This window comes from Cynocephalus volans, chromosome 4 (genome assembly GCF_027409185.1).
Source record: "Cynocephalus volans isolate mCynVol1 chromosome 4, mCynVol1.pri, whole genome shotgun sequence".
Lineage (NCBI taxonomy): Eukaryota > Metazoa > Chordata > Mammalia > Dermoptera > Cynocephalidae > Cynocephalus > Cynocephalus volans.
The window spans coordinates 118,461,002-118,480,491 of record NC_084463.1 but is presented as its reverse complement, the minus strand read 5'-3'; the positions used below and the strand labels follow the sequence as shown (position 1 = coordinate 118,480,491).

At 35.7% G+C, this 19,490-nt stretch overlaps 1 protein-coding gene across 2 annotated transcripts in view; it reads right to left on the bottom strand.

Annotated features, from left to right (window-relative positions):
• Positions 1–521: 521 nt before the first annotated feature.
• Positions 522–19,490, bottom strand: part of LOC134375068 (L-lactate dehydrogenase C chain) — a 39,797-nt gene continuing 20,828 nt past the window's right edge. For both annotated transcript variants that reach the window (XM_063093215.1, XM_063093216.1), the window contains 4 exons: positions 12,703–12,876; positions 10,482–10,599; positions 6,191–6,314; positions 522–686 (listed from right to left, as the gene is read on the bottom strand). In XM_063093215.1, coding sequence (XP_062949285.1) covers positions 522–686; positions 6,191–6,314; positions 10,482–10,599; positions 12,703–12,876 — 581 coding nt within the window. The remainder of the gene's footprint in view (positions 687–6,190; positions 6,315–10,481; positions 10,600–12,702; positions 12,877–19,490) is intronic.

Below are 19,490 nucleotides of genomic sequence, written 5' to 3'. Positions count from 1 at the left end.
ACCACCCCCTCAAGAGCCTTGATATTTTCCCCCCTAATCGTTCTGCTCCCCACCCCCTCCCCCACCACAGTTAAGTAATAAAATTTTGTCAGGTCGGGTTGAGCTTTGGAGAGCTAAACCCTTGTAATACCTAAGATTTTTTTTCACACTCCGCCCTCCCTCTCCCCCCGCCAAATACCAATTTTCACTTCCTTGCCCAAAAGAATACATGATGTAGAGCAATTTTACTTCCCAGAATATTCCCTGTAGAAACCATATATATTTTTCAGCCTAAGTATAACATATCTCAGAAGTATAACTTAACACCTATACAGAATGGGTATCATTAGAATAGAGCTATAAGGGATTAATTAAGAGGAGAAATCTCTTCACCATTTACAGTAACCTTGAGAGACTCGAGTTATGTCATAGGTCTTCAATAACTTTTTTTTATTTTTTACACATCAGATGAAAATACTTTCAAAATGTAAAATATACAGTCTGTTATCCTCTGTTCTATAAAACGGTGGCATTAAAAAGCTTCAAAATACCAGGTCCTTTTGGACATTCCAAAGCATATTTGCACTCTTCTTGAAAAGGTCCTCCTCCTCAGAATTCAAGTTAACTTTTACAACATCTGAGATACCATTCCGCCCCAAGATACAAGGGATACTGAGAAAGATTTCTTCTTTTATTCCATATAATCCCTGAAAGGCAAGATTAGATTATTGTTCAGTAACCTGATATGAAAAAGCAGCTGTACAAGAGAGCTTCAGAATAAGAATATATAGGAGAGACTAAGGCACTCAACAAGAATCACTTGGAGTACAGCACAGTGATTGTCTACAAAACCGAGAGCATCCTTATGTCCTATGACCATGTGGAACTTGCATTCAGTGACTTAAAGAATGTGCCAAAGGCCTTTAAAAGGACCAAGAAAGGTACAATCTACTTCACCCCTTACCAGCTCATCTTTCTGTTCAAGGGCAAGGATACTATGCAGTCCTTCATGATGCCATTTTATCTGATGAAGGACTATGAGATTAAGCAGCCTGTCTTCGGTGCGTACTACATGAAGGGAACAGTGAAGACTGAAGCAAGAGTTGACTAGGAAGGCTTTGTTTAGTTCCTTTACAGCAGGAGCACCAATGAGTTTGGACAGTGGGCACCAAAGGTGAAGCCTCCAGTAGAGACTACAAGTAGGGCCTGGCAGAGGATCTTCAGAGACTAAGTAGGGCACTCGGCTGATGTGATGGAGCTTATGAGGTTGAATGTAAAGTGGCTACCAAAAGAAGGGAGCTGGACCATGGTGGAGGAGGTAGCCAGAGACTCTTCTTCCTACTCACATTCCCTCCACTCTGGTCTGTGACTAGCCATGGAAGGTCACTGTCCCAGCAGACTGTCAGCCCACATTCCATTCAGTCAGGTTCCAGCCTAGTCACAGTTGCCTTCCCTTTCCTTTCCTATCTTTGGTCATTCTATTGCCACTGTGACTTTGGAGCTATAACATGATTTTCCAGAGATTGAGTACCACTGGGGGGAGGTCACTGTGGCTAAGGAAGAAGCCCCTCTGCTTCTCTGCTACTGTTTTCTGGAATCTTTCTCTTTACCTTCGTCATCTCTCTTCCCTCTAGAAGGGGCTTCTCGGACTGGAATTGGAGAATTCATGTCCATTGTGCCATTTGGGGGCTGCTGGGTAGGTTGCGAACTGGATCTCCTGACCCCTAGGGCCTGGCCTGGCCTTCTGTGCTAACCATGACCTGCTGCCATCCCCCCTCGGTCTGCCCTCTTCCCTTTAAGCTTTATGCCTGGTTAGCAGTGTTCCCCCTTGGATGCATTAAAATTTCTCTCATTTGCTCTTTGGCCATGGAGTAAGGAGATGGTTATTTAAAGGGAATTCCCTATTTATTTGACAAAAAAATCCTGTTAATATATTAATGTGAAATAAACTGTTTCGACCTTGATTTGTTTGTTGAAAATGTGAAGTAGTAAAAATGAAGTAACTGAGGAAAAAAGAATAAGAGTATACAAATAATTCTTCTCTTAATGTGAAATGTTTTTGTTTCCTATAAAATACAACTCATTCATTGACTTGTTCAGTAAAGGCTACTAAATTCCCGTATTACTCAATTTCTTCTCAGAGAACTCATTTGGCACCTTCCTGACTTTTCCTCAGGAGCCTTCTAGGTGTAGTTGCTTATTCTGCCACAGCCTCTGTCTCCTCAAAAGGGAAGGGCTGTGTGGTATCCACTGAATACTCCTCACTGCCTCTTCCAAATCATTAATCCTCTACTCTGATTAAAATACACACACACGAAAAAATGCTCAACATCACTCAGCATCCGGGAAATGCAAATCAAAACCACATTGAGATACCATCTAACCCCAGTTAGGATGGCTAAAATCCAAAAGACTATGAACGATAAATGCTGGCGAGGCTGCGGAGAAAAAGGAACTCTCATACATTGTTGGTGGGACTACAAAATGGTGCAGCCTCTATGGAAAATGGTATGGAGGTTCCTCAAACAATTGCAGATAGATCTACCATATGACCCAGCTATCCCACTGTTGGGAATATACCCAGAGGAATGGAAATCATCAAGTCGAAGGTATACCTGTTCCCCAGTGTTCACCACAGCACTCTTTACAATAGCCAAGAGTTGGAACCAGCCCAAATGCCCATCATCAGATGAGTGGATACGGAAAATGTGGTACATCTACACAATGGAATACTACTCAGCTATAAAAACGAATGAAATACTGCCATTTGCAACAACATGGATGGACCTTGAGAGAATTATATTAAGTGAAACAAGTCAGGCACAGAAAGAGAAATACCACATGTTCTCACTTATTGGTGGGAGCTAAAAATTAATATATAAATTCACACACACACACACACACACACACACACAAACCGGGGGGGGGGGGGGAAGACATAACAACCACAATTATTTGAAGTTCATACGACAAGCAAACAGAAAGGACATTGTTGGGGGGGAGGGGGGAGGGAGAAGGGAGGGAGGTTTTGGTGATGGGGAGCAATAATCAGCCACAATGTATATCGACAAAATAAAAATAAATAAATAAATAAATTTAATAAAATAAAAAATAAAATAAATAAAATAAATAAAAAAAGTAAAAGTTCTATTTGTAAAAAAAAAATTAATTAAATAAAATAAAATACACACACACACACACGCACATATATTCTTATTTTTTGAGGTTCATCTTATTCAGCTCTTCTTCCCCTTTTAATGATCATCTACTAAACTCCTGGTTATTCCATCTCATTCACAGAAGACTTTGACACATGGCTCACAGTCCTCCTTGTTTATTCCAATTTCTGCCATTATCCTTGTTGACTCCTTTGTCCATGTGGCTAAGCCAACCAATTCCCCTTCTTTCCAGTGTCTTGACTTCTTTAGCTCATGGGACCTTCTCCTTCCACTCCAATTATCCTACTATGAACCTTCTTAATGAAGTTCCTCCACATCCAATCTAGATTCCATGATCCATCATTCTGTAATCCTTTTGCCATACCCTAAGCCCCTTTGTCCATTTTAATTTCCAGCTTTTATAATACATCTTAAACATTTAAAAAATAATTTATTCATGCATATATAGATCACATTCAAGGGCAAAGGTCTTGAATTTGTCTGTGACCCTTCAGTAGAAAGTCAACCCCATTTTCAACATTTGTGCAAGCCAAAGTTGCATGCTCCTCTCTCTCAATCTGTCTCTCTCTCTCTCTTTTTCCTTTCACACTCTCCAAATAAAACCCAAATCTGGATGAATTCAACTATCTGCTTTCTCCTTACTACTTCTGTCTTCAACCTGTCCCTTGGTACTTGATCTTTAACGTCAGCATGTTATCTTTAAAAAAATTTCTCAGGGCTCACCAGTTAGCTCACTTGATTAGAGTGTGGTGCAGGTAACACCAAGGTCAAGGGCTCGGATCTCCACACTGGCCAGCCGCCAAAACAAACAAACAAAATTTCTCTTGCCCTGATTTTCCTCTCCAACTACTACTCTTCTCTCCTTACCTCAAAATAGCTATTTACACTTGTCTTAATTTCCTCAGTCTACCCCAGTAGTTCTCAACCAGAGGTAATTTTGTCTCCCACGAGACATTTGGCAATATTTGGAGACATTTTTGACTGTCACAACTGGGCAAAGAAAACTACTACTGGCATCTAAATGGGCAGAGGCCAGGTATGCTGCTAACATCTCATAATGCACAGAAGAGCCCCCAACAGTGAAAAATTATCCAGTCCAAATATCGATGGTGCTAAGGTTGAGAAAATCCTCATGTACAATGATCAGGCTTTCATTTCTATTACTTCATTAAGCAATTCTTGCTAAGGTTATCAATGACCTCTGTCACTTTATCCTATCAGAATTTTTAATCCTCATTTTATATGACTTCACAACATCAATCAACAACAGAAGACCAATCCTTTCATCTTAAAGCATCTTCCTTTCTCTTGGTTACCATGATTCCACATTCTCTTGTTTTTTTCTTTTAACTCTCTTGCCACCACTTCTTAGTCACCTTTGTGGACTTACACTATAAACTCAACTTTTTTTTTTTTTTTAAAGGATTCAAACCCGTGGCCTTGGAGTTATCAGCACTGCACTCACCTGAGTGAGCCACGGGCCAGCCCTAAACTCAACTTTTAATGTTGCAATTCCTCAAGGCTGAATCTCAATCTTTCTTCTCCCTTATATACTCTCCTTGGGCATGCTCATTAAAATTCACAGCTTCACTTACCACGTGTAAGGGATATCTGTTGTCTTTTCCTAACATCTCTTCCTCTTTTTTGTTAACAGAACCTCTCTTTTCCTTTTGGGTACTGCCCCTTCCCCCAACTGACAGATATTATAGGAGTGGATATGTGATTCCAGAAAAGCCAATTATCTGGAAATTAATATGAGCAAAGGAAGAGGCAGGGTCTTGAAATTACAGGCGCTAAGTCTATAGCTACTGAGAGGTATCTTTGTTGCCCCCATGCAAAAAGTCCACAAGAGATTGAGGCCAATAGAGTGAAATGATGAGCCAAAAGAAAAAGAAAAGATAGCTCTGATAACATAGTTTGAGCACCTGGATTAGGCCTCCTTGGCATTTCAGTTACATGAGCCAATATATTTTCGTTTTCTGGCGAAGCTAGTTTGAGTTGGCTTCTATGGATTTTAACCAAGAGTCCTAATACACTGTTTATATGCTGATGGTGCTGATATTTATAACTCCAACCCAAAACTCTTATGCGTTCCAGAAGCTTGTACCTAACTGCTTATTTCTGCTCAGATATCTCAAAGATACCCCAAAACTGCAAACATAATCTTCAAGCCTAGTTCTCTTTGAGTATTCCCTTCCTTGGTGCATGATAGCACCATCTATCTAAGTGTGCAAAACAAAATTAAGAATGACCTCTCTCTCCCTCACTTCCCATTCATTCCATTACTAAGTCCTATGTTACCACCTCCTAAATACAGTGTATCTCGAATTTGTCCTCTTCTCTTTACCTTTCCTAGAACCATCCTCTTTACTCTGAGCTACTGCAAGCCTCTTAAGTTTCCCTACATCTGCTCTTGCCTTCACATCTGTTCTCTCCATCATAGCCATAACAATCTTTTACAAATAAATTTCCAATCCCTTGTTTTCCACTGCTTTTAAGGTAAGGACCCAAACCCCTTTATAAGGCTTCTGGTGGTCTAATCCTGCTGACTTCTCTACCCTTACCATGCACTCTTCTCTTTACTCTCTGTACCTCAATAACTGAAATTTTTTTCAGATTCCTAGGTACTTTCTACTTATATCTACCTCAGATCCTTTGCACATGTGTTCCCTATGCTTGGAATATTAGTGCAACCTCCAAATTAACTCCTACTCATTATTTGGATTAGGTCACATTTAACTTCCGTAGGAGGTCTTCCCTAACTACCACCCATGCCCCTTCCCCAGAGTAAAGTTCTCCTCTTATATATTCTTAGCACTTTGTAGTTTTTCAACATAGCACTTATCACAATTTATTAATATATATTTATTTTTATTAAGTCCATTTCTTTCATTAAACTCTATGAGGTTAGGGCTGTCTTGTCTTTTTTGTTCACTGTTATATCCTCAACATCTTACAAAATGCCTGGCACATAGAAAGGACTCAATAAATATTAAAGGAAAGTGATAAATAAAGATTTAATTTAAGCCTACCTTAATCATAGTGGAAACTGGATGTACTCTCCTAAGATTTTTCAAAATTGATCCTGCCAGATCTGTCGCAGACAGTCCAATAGCCCAAGAGGTATACCCCTTCAGCTTGATAATCTCATAAGCACTACAGTTGTAAAAAGCACAAAAATAAAATTCATAAGAAGTCAACTAAGAAAAAATAATATTCTTCAAGCATCCATTTTGAAGCAATGTACATGTCAATGCCACTCTTAAAATATTCCCAGAGATTTCTTCTAGAAACTATGAATAGGCAATAAAAATTTCTATCCTATGCTCATAAAACTTCACTATTCACCTTAAATAAGAAATAATAGCTGGCCAATTAGCTCATTCAGTTGAGCATTGTGCTAATAACAGCAAGGTCAAGGGTCCAGACCCCTGTACCAGCAAGCTGCCAAAAAAAAAAAAAAAAGAATTAATTCACCCTTCACCCTTCTTTAATCATAAAGAAATAATACTAGGACTTATGTGCCACTCAAGATGAAACCATGCTTTTTTATATCTTTTGTTGCTTAAATACTCAACCATAGAATCTGATCACCTTAAAAGTTACCATATAAATCTGACTATTTAAAATTATTACTAGTGTGCCAATGTAACTTTATATAGTTGTAAGCCATGTGTACATATTTTTCCTAAGAATCTATCATTAAATCACCAATAAATCAACATGTGAAAATGTTTATGATATATTTTCAAAGAAGAATAGAGCACAGTCCTAAACATTATGGACTTTTTTACCTCTGGCTCATAAAAAAACTAAGTTTTTATAGGAACTTTAGAATTGCATCAATCCACCAAGTTATTAATAGCAATTATTTTTGAGTGACAGGCTTACAGGTGAGCCTTCTTTATCCTTTTCTGATTTTCTTATTTTCTACAATAAATATGTACTATACTTTCATTGCCACTAAAAGTAGTCTCAGTTTTGGACTGACAATCAAACTTATTGGACAAAGAAGTTTTAACTTAGCACCATGTTTATTTACTTTTAAGAATGGATACAGGACAGAAAACACAGAATGTACCACATCATCATTCATATCAGGAGGTCTTCCAACCATCCAGGCACAGTTTTAAAGCCCCAAGATTAAACATAATACACTTGGTTACAAAAGATAAGGCTGATATATATATATGGACCATCTTGGCACAGGGAAGTTGCGCCTGGACTGTACCTATGGTGGTGTCTTGTGATTTGACTGTCAACCCAAAACCATGGCCACTATTAGAGGCCATACAGATTGATGTCAAAAGTATTTTTAGACCCTCAATTCAATATGGCCAAGACTCTGTAGGGTAAGTAAAAGGAAAGACGTAGCAATGGATGAATTGATAGCATATTGTCTATGAGATGAAGTAAAAAAAAAGCTCTATAGTAGATAACTGGAAACAAATCTTACCAGTGGAATTTGGATGACAGATTTATCCCCTCAGGAGTTAACAAAATGGATTGAGAAAGAAAAGACAGTTGAGAAGAAACTGGCTAAAAACATAATCCTTTAGTTGCTTTAACCACCCTGATGAAAATAAAACTGCTGGCATAAAAAGGATAGAAGGATCAAATAGAACAAGTAGTTTTAAGGATGGTATTTTAAGACAAAAACTGATCCATATTGTAAATTGAATCAGCCCTACTGGGAACCTGGAAGAACTTCCTATTAAATCATGATGTCACTGCCCTGCAATTGTTGGTTAGATACTAGCAAATATAGTGTAAAAGAGTTGCATAATTTTTAGATCAATACTAGCAGTATTCCTGAGGATTTTTTATTATAGATTTTCTGCTAAATGATCAAGGGGCAAATAATTTAATTTTGGACACTGCAGAGTTGACAGTACTAACTGGAATGAGTACTGATCTTTAACGTGTTACAGAATTTGGTATTCAAATCATACAGGACTTCAATGGGAAATGTGATCTCCATCATTATTCCCTTATTGCAACAGTGTTTCAAATTTAAAAGGAACTAACATTCCTTGTGGTACAATTATTAGGGACTGGGTAGATAAAAGACAAATACTGAGACATGCCTATGGGAGGTAGATGGGCTGTACCACAACACTTGGAAACCAGTATTGGTTAGTACATATCCTCCAGTGGCTGGAGTATGGTTGTGTCTCCAGACCAGTTAGATCTCTGAATTTACTAGTGAATGGTCTTTAATGATCCTTACAATGGAAAACATATGGGTAAGGGATATTTTTGCTGAGTAGGATAGGAAATGATACTGTAATATCAACATATGTATTGTTTGCTAGGCATTAATTTAATCTCTCATCCAAAGTTGTTTGGTGTAACAAAGCATTTACCGGTTCCCTTAAGGAAATTTAAGAAGAAACATACCAATAATTACTACCAAAGTAAACAGATATTTTGGGAAATTGATCTAAAACTTCTGATTGATGTGATTCCTATGAAAACAGTTTGGCCAGAAAAGGAAATAAATTTGCTTTAGAGATATAGAACACAAAATTAAATGTGCCTATCAATACATTTTGTAAGGGGCAAGTGAGAGTAAATAAAAGAGAGCAAAAAAGATAGCCGAACTGGTTAAGGATTACCAAAACATCTGTGAGGGATTCTGGTTACCTATTGGACCTTGTAGATCCTGGTAGCTGTGAGTGTACTAACTTGCCTTTTTCTATGCATAAAATATTGAAGATATGTTTTTCAAAGGAACTCTTAGGAATATATGATATAAAGACAAGAACGAAAGGTCATGGAGAAGTGCCGTGGACAAAGAATTAACAGCAAGTATGAACCTTTCCGAAAAGTCTGGAGTAACTGGGAAGATGACCTTGATTTTGCTTTTGCACAACATATAAAAATTAGGATAAATACAGAATATTAACCAAAACAGAACTAGGTCGTTAGCATTGGGTATTATGAAATCCTTGATTTGTGCATTGCATCAGGACTAGGAGGACTGGGAGCAAACATATAGACCCTGAGGGCTGTGTGACAAGAACTGTATTAAAAGTGCTGAGAAACAAAGTCAGCAGCTTTCCTGTGTTATAGTAGTCTGCCCATGTCAGCTTCATCTCTTGCAACTGAGCGTGCCCCATGCAGTGATAGGGCCTGGAAGCTATACCTAAGCATTTGCAATACTTCCTCAAGAAAATGCTGATCCTCTATAGTGTGTTTTCCATCTGGTAACCTTTCACCATACTAGCTAAACTTAACACTAGGTTAAAAATCTTTTATATCCTGTGAATCTCACAGTCTGGACTTCAGACCACTATTAGTGGCCATGTACTTCTTTAAAAATTGTTTTTTCAACTGTGGTAAAATTTACCATTTTAACCATTTTTAAGTGTACAGTTCAGTGGCACTAAGTACATTAACATTACTGTATAATCATTACCTCTTTAGAACATTTCATCTTCCCAAACTGAAACTCTGTACCCATTCAGGTGGCCATGTTTTTATAATCAGAAAATAAAATAATTTTAAACTTTTAAACTGAAAGGCATTTAGAGAATAAAACTCACCCATAATCACTTTTTGTTATATTATGTAACTTTTTAGTCTCTGCCCTAAGTCTTACATATTTTTGTAGGGTTTTTGTTACCATAAATATACACACAGTAGACTTGTGGCTTTTGTAGATTTAATATTCCAAGTTGTGACTATCCAACAGTGATTTCTAAGCTCTATAACTTCTACTAATATGTAACTTGGTTAAAACATGACGGATAATCATTAATGCTGTTAAGCCTGATGTATATGGAGTCAGACACTTCATTTATAAGAAAACGTCACTAATATCTGATCATCTGCATTAGTTTCATGTTTCTTTCATCAAGTCATATGATGAACGTTTAGTAAGTTCCAGGCACTGTTTTAGCATTTTACATGTACTAACTTATTTACTCTTCATAATAGCCCTTAGGGTAGTTTCTATAATTATCCCCATTTTAAAGATGAGTAAACTGAGCATTTGGTATTTTAAGTAATTTCCCAATATCGCACCACTAATAAATGATGAAACCAGGTTTCAAACCTGGGCAACCTGGCTCCAAAGTCCATGCTCATAATCACTATGCTTTATTACCCATCAAATAATATGAGTACTTGTGAAATAAGTACTCTTTCTTTTTGAAAAATACCCCCCAAAGAAAGCTATGCATAATATAAGTTTGAATTGCGGGATTTTCTGAAGCCTGGAGTTATCTCACAAAAAGCAAAGATCAACTACAGACTTTTGTGAAATTTATTCTTAAGACTAATTATTAAGGCATTAAGAAAATGAATAAGTACTGTTACCTTTCAACAACTTGTTTATGGATAGTTTTCCACTGTTCCTTGTCTGAATCAGTTCCTAATTTAGGGTCTAGACTCTTCAGAGTAACACCAGCAACATTCACTCCACTCCATAAGGGCACTAAAAATATATACTCAGAATGAACTCTTCTTCCCAATATTGCATCAGTTGTTTGAGTTCAGTGTTTTTCTTTAAAGTTGTTACTATCTTACACCATAGATAAAAATAAGTTTCAAATATACAAAAGAGTAAAATATAAGAAATAAAATTATAAAGTGTTAGAAAATATAGAGTAGAATTTCTTTATAACTGTATGGGATAGGAGACATTTTTAAGCAACATATATACAGGAGGTATTTTTAAGCAATATATGAAATACAGAATCTACAAAGAAAAGGATTGATAAGAAATAAAATATTATAAACAACTAGAGGGGGAAGAATAACAAATTAATACTATACTTCTCAACACTAACAAAGATCTGAGGTGGAATAATTGTCGATCTGGAATTAGACTGTCATTCTAGAGTGAGGTGAAACTAAAATCCTTCCATATAAACAACACTAACAGGATATAGTTCAGGAAGAAAGAAATTGAATCCAGGGGAAGGAATTAGATATAGAAAATAAAGATAAGCAGTAAAACTGGCAAACATGTAAAGAAATCAAAACAAGTATTAACTATTCAAACAATAATAATTACACTAGTTTGGGGGATATAAAAACAGGATGGAACCAGGAAAAGAACTAATAATTACATATATGACAGAAAGAGGATGATCAAACTTAAAGCATTCTGAGGTCTCTGTATTGTTCCAAAGAAGCATTAATACACGAATCATCTTGAAGTCATGAATGAATATTAAAAATCTGTAGATGACTATTTACAAGGTGAGTGTATAATCTGAAGTGGTAGGGGAAATTAAAGAAATCTATCAGAATCGATCCAACAGAAAGCATAAAAAGAAAAAGGAAACAAAGAAAAATCATGCTAAATAGAATACTAAATATATTCAAATTAACACTGATCAGAATATACTGTCTTTCTAAAAATAAAATCATGGAATATTAAATATGATAAATTAAAACATATCTGGAAAAATTATTTTAAATGACCTTCAGAAAGAAGAGCTGAGTTAGGACAATAACACAAGCCAACAGGGTCAAATTAAGGTACTGGTTAAAAGAGCATTTGTCCAAGTCCAATCAAAAGTATTTATTATGCTATGACCCTTGAAGTATAAAGGAAAGAGAAAGGCACATCAAATTTTTTTTTTTTTTTTTTTAATAAGATGACCGGTAAGGGGATCTCAACCATTGGCTTGGTGTTGTCAGCACCACGCTCAGCCAGTGAGCAAACCGGCCATCCCTATATAGGATCCGAACCCGTGGCCTTGGTGTTATCAGCACCGCACTCTACCGAGTGAGCCACGGGCCGGCCCAACATCAAATGTTTTGAATAAATAAATGAACAATTGAACAAATGAACATATGGTCCCTATTCTCAATATTTATTGCCATTATGTAAAGATGATTTATACGTATGATATAATTAGAGAACACTGGAGAACACTGGAAGAAGTATAAAGTTCTAACTATATAGCAGAGAGTAAATATTTCAGTTCAGAAAAGAAAGAGGTTGGTGTGGCCTTAAGTAGTAGTTAAAATCACATATAATTTTATTTATCTAAAAAATCTATAGAGTAAACAAATCTACAGAGTCAGAAAGTAAACTAGTGGTTGCCTGGGGCTGGGGTGGGGGTGGGAATGTGAGTCTCTTTTTGGGTTGATGAAAATATTCTATAATTTAAAAAAATAAAAGAAGAAAAAAATATTCTATAATTAGATTGTGGTGATGATTGTACAACTATGACTATACTATATACTAGTGAATTGTAAACTTTAAATGGGTGAATTTTATGGTATGAGAATTATATTTTAATAAAGCTGTTTAAAAGTCACAATAAATGAAAGGGCTCCAGAAAAGAGAAATACTCAGACTGACTTTTGAAACAGCAATATGTCTTATGCACTATTTTATGAGAGGTAGCTAAATCAACGATGCAAAAGATTGAAATTAAAGGAACAGAAAAAGATACACTAGGGAAACACCAACAAAATGAAAGTTACATAACTATAATAATATCAGAAAAAATATACTTTAAGAAAATAATAATTAGAGATAAGAAGGGCAGTTACATAATGATAATAGGTTTATTCTCACCACTAGAATCACCATGTTCTCCAATAATCCATGCATGGCAGCTTGTGGGATGGATACCCAACTTCTCTCCAATTAGGTACCGGAAACGGGCAGAGTCTAGATTACAGCCACTTCCAATTACACGAGTTGCAGGTAAACCACTTATCTTCCAGACCACATATGTCAAAATATCCACTAGGAAGACAATTTCATGTTAGAAAAAGGTTCACACATAGTATCTTCTTTTTAAAATTTGCTTTTTTGAATAGATAGACGAATTGTCTTAGAATCAAATACAGATTAATTAGAGTTCAAAGTGAAGCAAATCAACAAACAAATATGGATAATCACTTACACAGGTTTTTTAATTTTTTTCCATTGTTTATTTTTACGGTGGCTGGCTTGTACAAGGATTTGAACCGCTGACCTTGGTGTTTACATTTTTTTTTTTTAATGTTAAAGTATTCACTACCAGAATTTTAAAACAAAAAAAATCCTCTTTTGAGATACTGTCTATGCCTACCTAATAATCTTTCAGTCAATTCTACCTCCTTAATATCTCCTAGATTTCTCTTGTCCATCACTACATCCTCATCTAAGTTATCAGGATCTCCTATTTAGAATCATGCCATTTGCATGTCCGAAGCTGTGTGCAGGCTCAGGAAAAACATGAGAAGAAGCTAAGGTTTTACTCTGCCTGACCTTGAGGCTCTGTGCAAGCAGAAAGTGAAGTCCAAGGCATAGTTGCAAATTGCCTAGCTGAGTGTTAAAGGTAGGTCCACACACATATAGCTCTCCAGCAAAGATTGGGAGATATCTTTTGGTTCCAGGCATTTAAATAAAGTTCTGTCCAATCATTAGCTGACCACTAAGCAAATAGAATAAAGACTTCTGTGGCCATGTACAACAAAAAACACAGACTGACAGAATTAGTTCATAAAAGCCATGAAACAAACAAACAACGACAACTGGCAATAACAACAAAACTTCGGGGCAGGGTAAATTTGATTTACAAAGTTTTCATGTCATAATTTTAAAATGTACAGTTTCCTTTTCTTTTTCTTTGTTTTTTGTTTTTTGTTTTAGTTTTGGTGGCTAGCCAATATGGGGATCCAAACCCTTGAACCTGGTGTTACCAACATCACTCTCTAATCAAATAAGCTAACCAGTCAGCCCCAAAATGTCCAGTTTTCAACAAAAAATTATGAGGCATGCAAAAAAAAAAGAAAGTATGATCTATACACAGGGAAAAAAGAAATCAGTAGAAACTGCCCCTGAGGAAGCCAAGACATTGAACAAAAACTTACTAGGCAAACTATTTTAAATATGGAAACCATGAAAAAGCTAAAAGAACTAAATGAAATGTGAGAATGATGTCTCACCAAATAAAGAATATCAATAAATAGATATAAATTATAAAAAGGAAAGGAAACAAATAGAAATTCTGAAGTTGCAAAGTACAAAAGCTGAAATGAAAATTCACTAGAAGGGCTCAATGGCAGGTTGAGAAGGCAGAGAAAGAATCAGTGGATTGAAGACTGGTAAATTAAAAATTTCCAGTCTGAGGAACAGAAAGAAAAAATAATGAAAAGCTGTGCTTGAACAACACTGTCAACACACTATATACCACTGAATTGTACACTTTAAAGTGATTAATTGGGCTGGCTGGCTAGTTCAGATGGTTAGAATGCAGCCTTATAACACCAAGGTCATAGTTTCAGATTCCCATACCAGCCAGCCACCCCAAGAAAATTTAAAAAATAATTGTATATTATGTGGATTTCACATTAATTTTAAAAACTGAAAAGAAATAAACAGGGTCTAAAAGAGACTTCTGGAACACTACCAAGAGTACTAACATACACATAATGGGAGTCCCAGAAGAAAGGGGAGGAAAGAATACTTTAAAAAATAAAAAAAGGTCTAAAACTTCCCCCAAAAAAATTTTTTTTAAAAAGATGATCGGTAAGGGGATCTTAACCCTTGGCCTGGTGTTGTCAGCACCACACTCAGCCAGTGAGCAAACCGGCCATCCCTATATAGGGTCTGAACCCGTGGCCTTGGTGTTATCAGCACCGCACTCTCCCAAGTGAGCCACAGGCTGGCCCTAAAAACCTTCCCAAATTTGACAAAAACATTACACATCCAAAAAGCTCAACAAATTCCCAGTAGGATAAAGTCAAAGAGATCCACACTGAGACATATCAAAAACTTTAAAAAGACATAAACACATAGAAAATCTTGAAAACAGCAAGAGGGAAAAGACTCATCACAGACAAAGGATCCTCAGTAAGATTAACAGCTGATTTTGTATCAGATACCAGGAGGCCAAGAGGGAAAACATATTTACAGTGCTAAAAGAAAAAAAACTGTCAAGCAAGAATCCTATATGTGAAAAAACTATCCTTCAAAAATGAAGAAGTTAAGGCATTCCCAGATAAATAAAAACTAAGAGAATTCATCATTAGCAGGTTTACTGTACAAGAAGTGCTAAAGAGAGTCCTTCAGGCTGAAATGAAATGACTCTAGACAGTAACTCAAATCCACATAAAAAATAAAGAACACTGGTAAAGACAACTACATAGGTAAATACGAAAGACACTATAAATGTATTTTTTTGTTTGGAATTTCTTTTTTTCCTATCTAATTTGTATGACGAGTGAATAAGGCAATAACTATAAATCTAGGTTTATGGGTACACTAAATAAAGAAGTAATTTGTGACAATAACAGCATTAAGTTGGGGGAACAAAGCTTGACAGAAATAAAATTTTTCGGTACTATTGAAATTAAGTTGATATTAACCTAAATTAAACTGTTATAAATTAACGTGTTAATTTTAATCCCCTGGGCAACCACTAAAAACATTACTAAAAATACATAAATAGTAAAAAAAAAAAAAAAAAGCTGACAAGGGAATTAAAATAGTATACTAGAAAATATCTACTAAACAGAAAAGAAGGCAGTAATGGAGGCACTGAGGAACAAAAAAACCCATAAGATATAGAAAACAAATAGCAACATGACAGGAAACTCTATCAGTAATTAAATTAAATGTAAGTGTAATGAATTCTCCAATGATCCAATTACATGCTGTCCACAAGTGACTTACTTTAGATTCAAAGACACAAATAGGTTGGAAGTAAAAGGACAGAAAAGATTCCATATGGAAAGGAACCAAAAGAGAGTGGGGTATCTATACTACTATCAAACAAATTAGACTTTAACACAAAAATTGTTACCAGAGACAAAAAACCTTATATCATGATAAAACATGCAAAAATATAATGATATAGATACCAAAAAAAAGCATTTAACAAAATCCAACACTCAATCATAATTTTAAAAAAAGAATCTCTCAGTAAACTATAAATAGAAGAAAATTTCTTCAACTTCATAAAAGATATTTATGACCCACAGCTAACATCAATGGTGAAAGACTGAAAGGTTTCCCTCACTAAGTATTGGGAGTAAGACAAAGATGCCTGTTTTCACCTCTTCTACTCAATATTGCACTGGAAGTTCCAGCCAGAGCAATTAGGCAAGAAAAAGAAATAAATAGCATCCACGCTGAAAAGGAATAAGTAAAATTATCTCTATTTGTAGATGGCATGGTCTTATATATAGAAAATACTAAAGAATCCACAAACACACAAAAACTATTAGTGCTAATAAAGAACTTCCACAAAATTGCAGGATATGAAATCAACACACAAAAATCAGTTATATTTCTATACACTAGCAATAAACAATCCAGAAAGGAGAATAAGAAAACAATTCAGCTAAAGTAGAATCAAAAATAATAAAATACTTAGGAATAAATTTAACCAAGGAGGTGTATGACTTCTACACTGAAAACTACAAAACATTGCTGAAAAACATTAAAGACAAATTAAATAAATGAAAAGACATCCCAAGTTCATAAACTGGAAGACACAGTATTATTAAGATGACAGTATTCCCCAAAGCAAGTTACAAATTCAATTCAATCCCTACCAAAATTCTAATAGCCTTTTTTTTGCAGAAACAGAAAAGCCAATCCTAAAATTCATATGAAATCACAAGGGGCTCCAAATAGCCAAAACAATCTTGAAAAAGAAGAACAAATTTGGAGGACTCACACTTCCTGATTTCAAAACTTACTACAGGGCTACAGTAATCAGAACTGTGTGATACTGGCATAAGGACAGATACATCAATCTATCTCTCAAATAAATTTGAGAGTCAAGAAATAAACATAAACATCTATGGCTAACTGATCTCTGATTAGGGTGCTAGGACCATTCAATGAGGAAAGAATAATCTCTTCAACGTATGTTGTTGGGACAACTTACCACACACCATATACAAAGGTAACTCAAAATGAATCAAAGACCTAAACATAAGAGCTAGAAACTAGGAGTAAATCTTCATGACCATGGATTTGACAATAATTTCTTAAGTATGACACCAAAAGCACAAACAAAGGAAAACTAGATAAATTAGACATCAAAATTTAAAATGTTTTATGCATCAAAGTACACTATCAAGAGAATGAAAAGACAACCCAAAGAATGGAGGGAAATATTTGTAAATCTGATATATTCTTGTATTCAAAATATATGAAGAATTCTTTCTACTTAACAACCAAAAGACAAACAACTCAATTTAAAAACGAGCAAAGGGTTTAAATAGTTATTTTTCCAAAGAAGATATACAAATAGCCAAAAAGCAATGAAAAGTTTCTCAACATCATTAGGCATTAGATGCAAATCAAAACCATATCACTTCGTACTCACTAGGAGAGTTCAAATTAAAAATACAGAAAATATGTGTTGGTGAGAATATGGAGAACTAGAAACATTTATACCTTGCTGATAGGAATGTAAAATGGGGGGCTGGCCAGTTAGCTCAATTAGTTAGAATGTGATGTTATAACAGCAAGGTTCAGATCCCCACACTGGCCAGCTGCCAAAAAAAAAAAAAAAAAAAATGTAAAATGGTACAGCCACTATGAAAAAACAGGCAGTTCCTCACTAAATTAAACAGAGAATTATCTTATGATGCAGTGTTTGTACCCCTAGGTATGAGGGGTCTTCAAAAAGTTCATGAAAAGATTCATATTACTTTTCAATTCCATTTTTCCACAACCTTCTCTTTTTTAAGACTAGTCAAGTACAGTAATGAGAAAGGAGGAAAGAGTAGAACAAAGAGTTCGATCTGTAACTCACAGCGAACAATCATTTGAGATAACTCACTACCTTCGGACCAGCCTCTACAATTTTTTTTTTTTTTTAAAGATGACCGGTAAGGGGATCTTAACCCTTGACTTGGTGTTGTCAGCACCACGCTCACCCAGTGAGCTAACCGGCCATCCCTATATGGGATCCGAACCCGTGGCCTTGGTGTTATCAGCACCACACTCTCCTGAGTGAGCCACGGGCTGGCCCCTCTACAAACTTTTGAAGAACCCTTGTATACACCCAAAAGAACTGAAAACAAGTGTTCAAACAAAATTTTGTACATGAATGCTTATCACAGCACTATTCATAATAGCCAAATAGTAGAAACAACACAAATGTCCATCAACTGATGAACTGATAGACAAAATTTGGTAAATATCCATACAGTGGACTATTACTCAGCCATAAAAATGAAGTAGCAATGCATCCTGAAACATGGATTTACCTTGAAAACATTATTAAGTGAAAGAAGCCAGACAGAAACAACCACATATTGTATGATTCCATTTATATTAAATATCCAGAACAGGAAAATCCCTAGAGACAGAAAGCAAATTAGTGGTTGCCAGAGGATGGAGATAGGGTGGAATGAAACATGACTGTTTAATGGGTACAGGGTTTCTGTTTGGGGTGATAAAAAACTTTGGGAAATAGACAGTGGTGATGGTTGAACTAAATGTACTTAATGTACTTAATTCCTCTGAACTGTACACTTCAAAATGGTAAATTTTACATTATGTGTATTTTGCCATGATAAAATAAACTTTAACACAAAAATTGTTACTAGAGGCAAAAAAAGAAAAAAATGTATTATATAATGGCAAAAAGGTCAACAGATGCAGAAAACGCATTTGGTAAAATTCAACAATCATGACTTTTTAAAAAATCTCTTAGCAAGTATGAAGAGAAGGGAACTTCATAAACAATACACAACAAAGATCATACTGAAGGATAAAAGACAATGCATTCCCTATAAGATAGCAAACAAGGTAGATATGTCCACTCTCAAAACTTGATATGTAAGGGTGTTGTGGACACATACCACTAACATTCAGGAGATATATATACAAGTGTATGTGTATTATTGTTTATATATAAATATACAATTTTATAAATATATAAACTTTATAAATATATAAATGTATATATAACATATAAACAATAATTTAGTAAAACTTAGAATCAGAGAATTAGGAGAGCACATTCTGTACACTGAACTCTCATTATTCCAAAGCACAGGTTGTGCATAGATCTTCTGCATAGAAAGCGGCCAAGTGGAGAGGAGCCTCGTGAGACTCTTCAAGAGAACACAGCCCTCACAGACCAGCTTCCTCCCATTCCTTTCATGCCAGTCTAGGGCCCAGTGCTAACCCCTCAAGATCTATCTCCACAGGCACCTCTGCTTCTGAAGCAAACCCCTTGTTTTTGTTCTGAGTTTTCAAAGCCTCAAAGGGAGCAGGGCAAGTGACTCCCTGTGGAGGAAGGCAAGAATGAGCCCCACCACCACCGTATGTTACATATCTATATGTTACCTTTGCAGGGAGTACAGAACACCTAATGTCTCTGTTATAAGAAACTTATCAAGAGA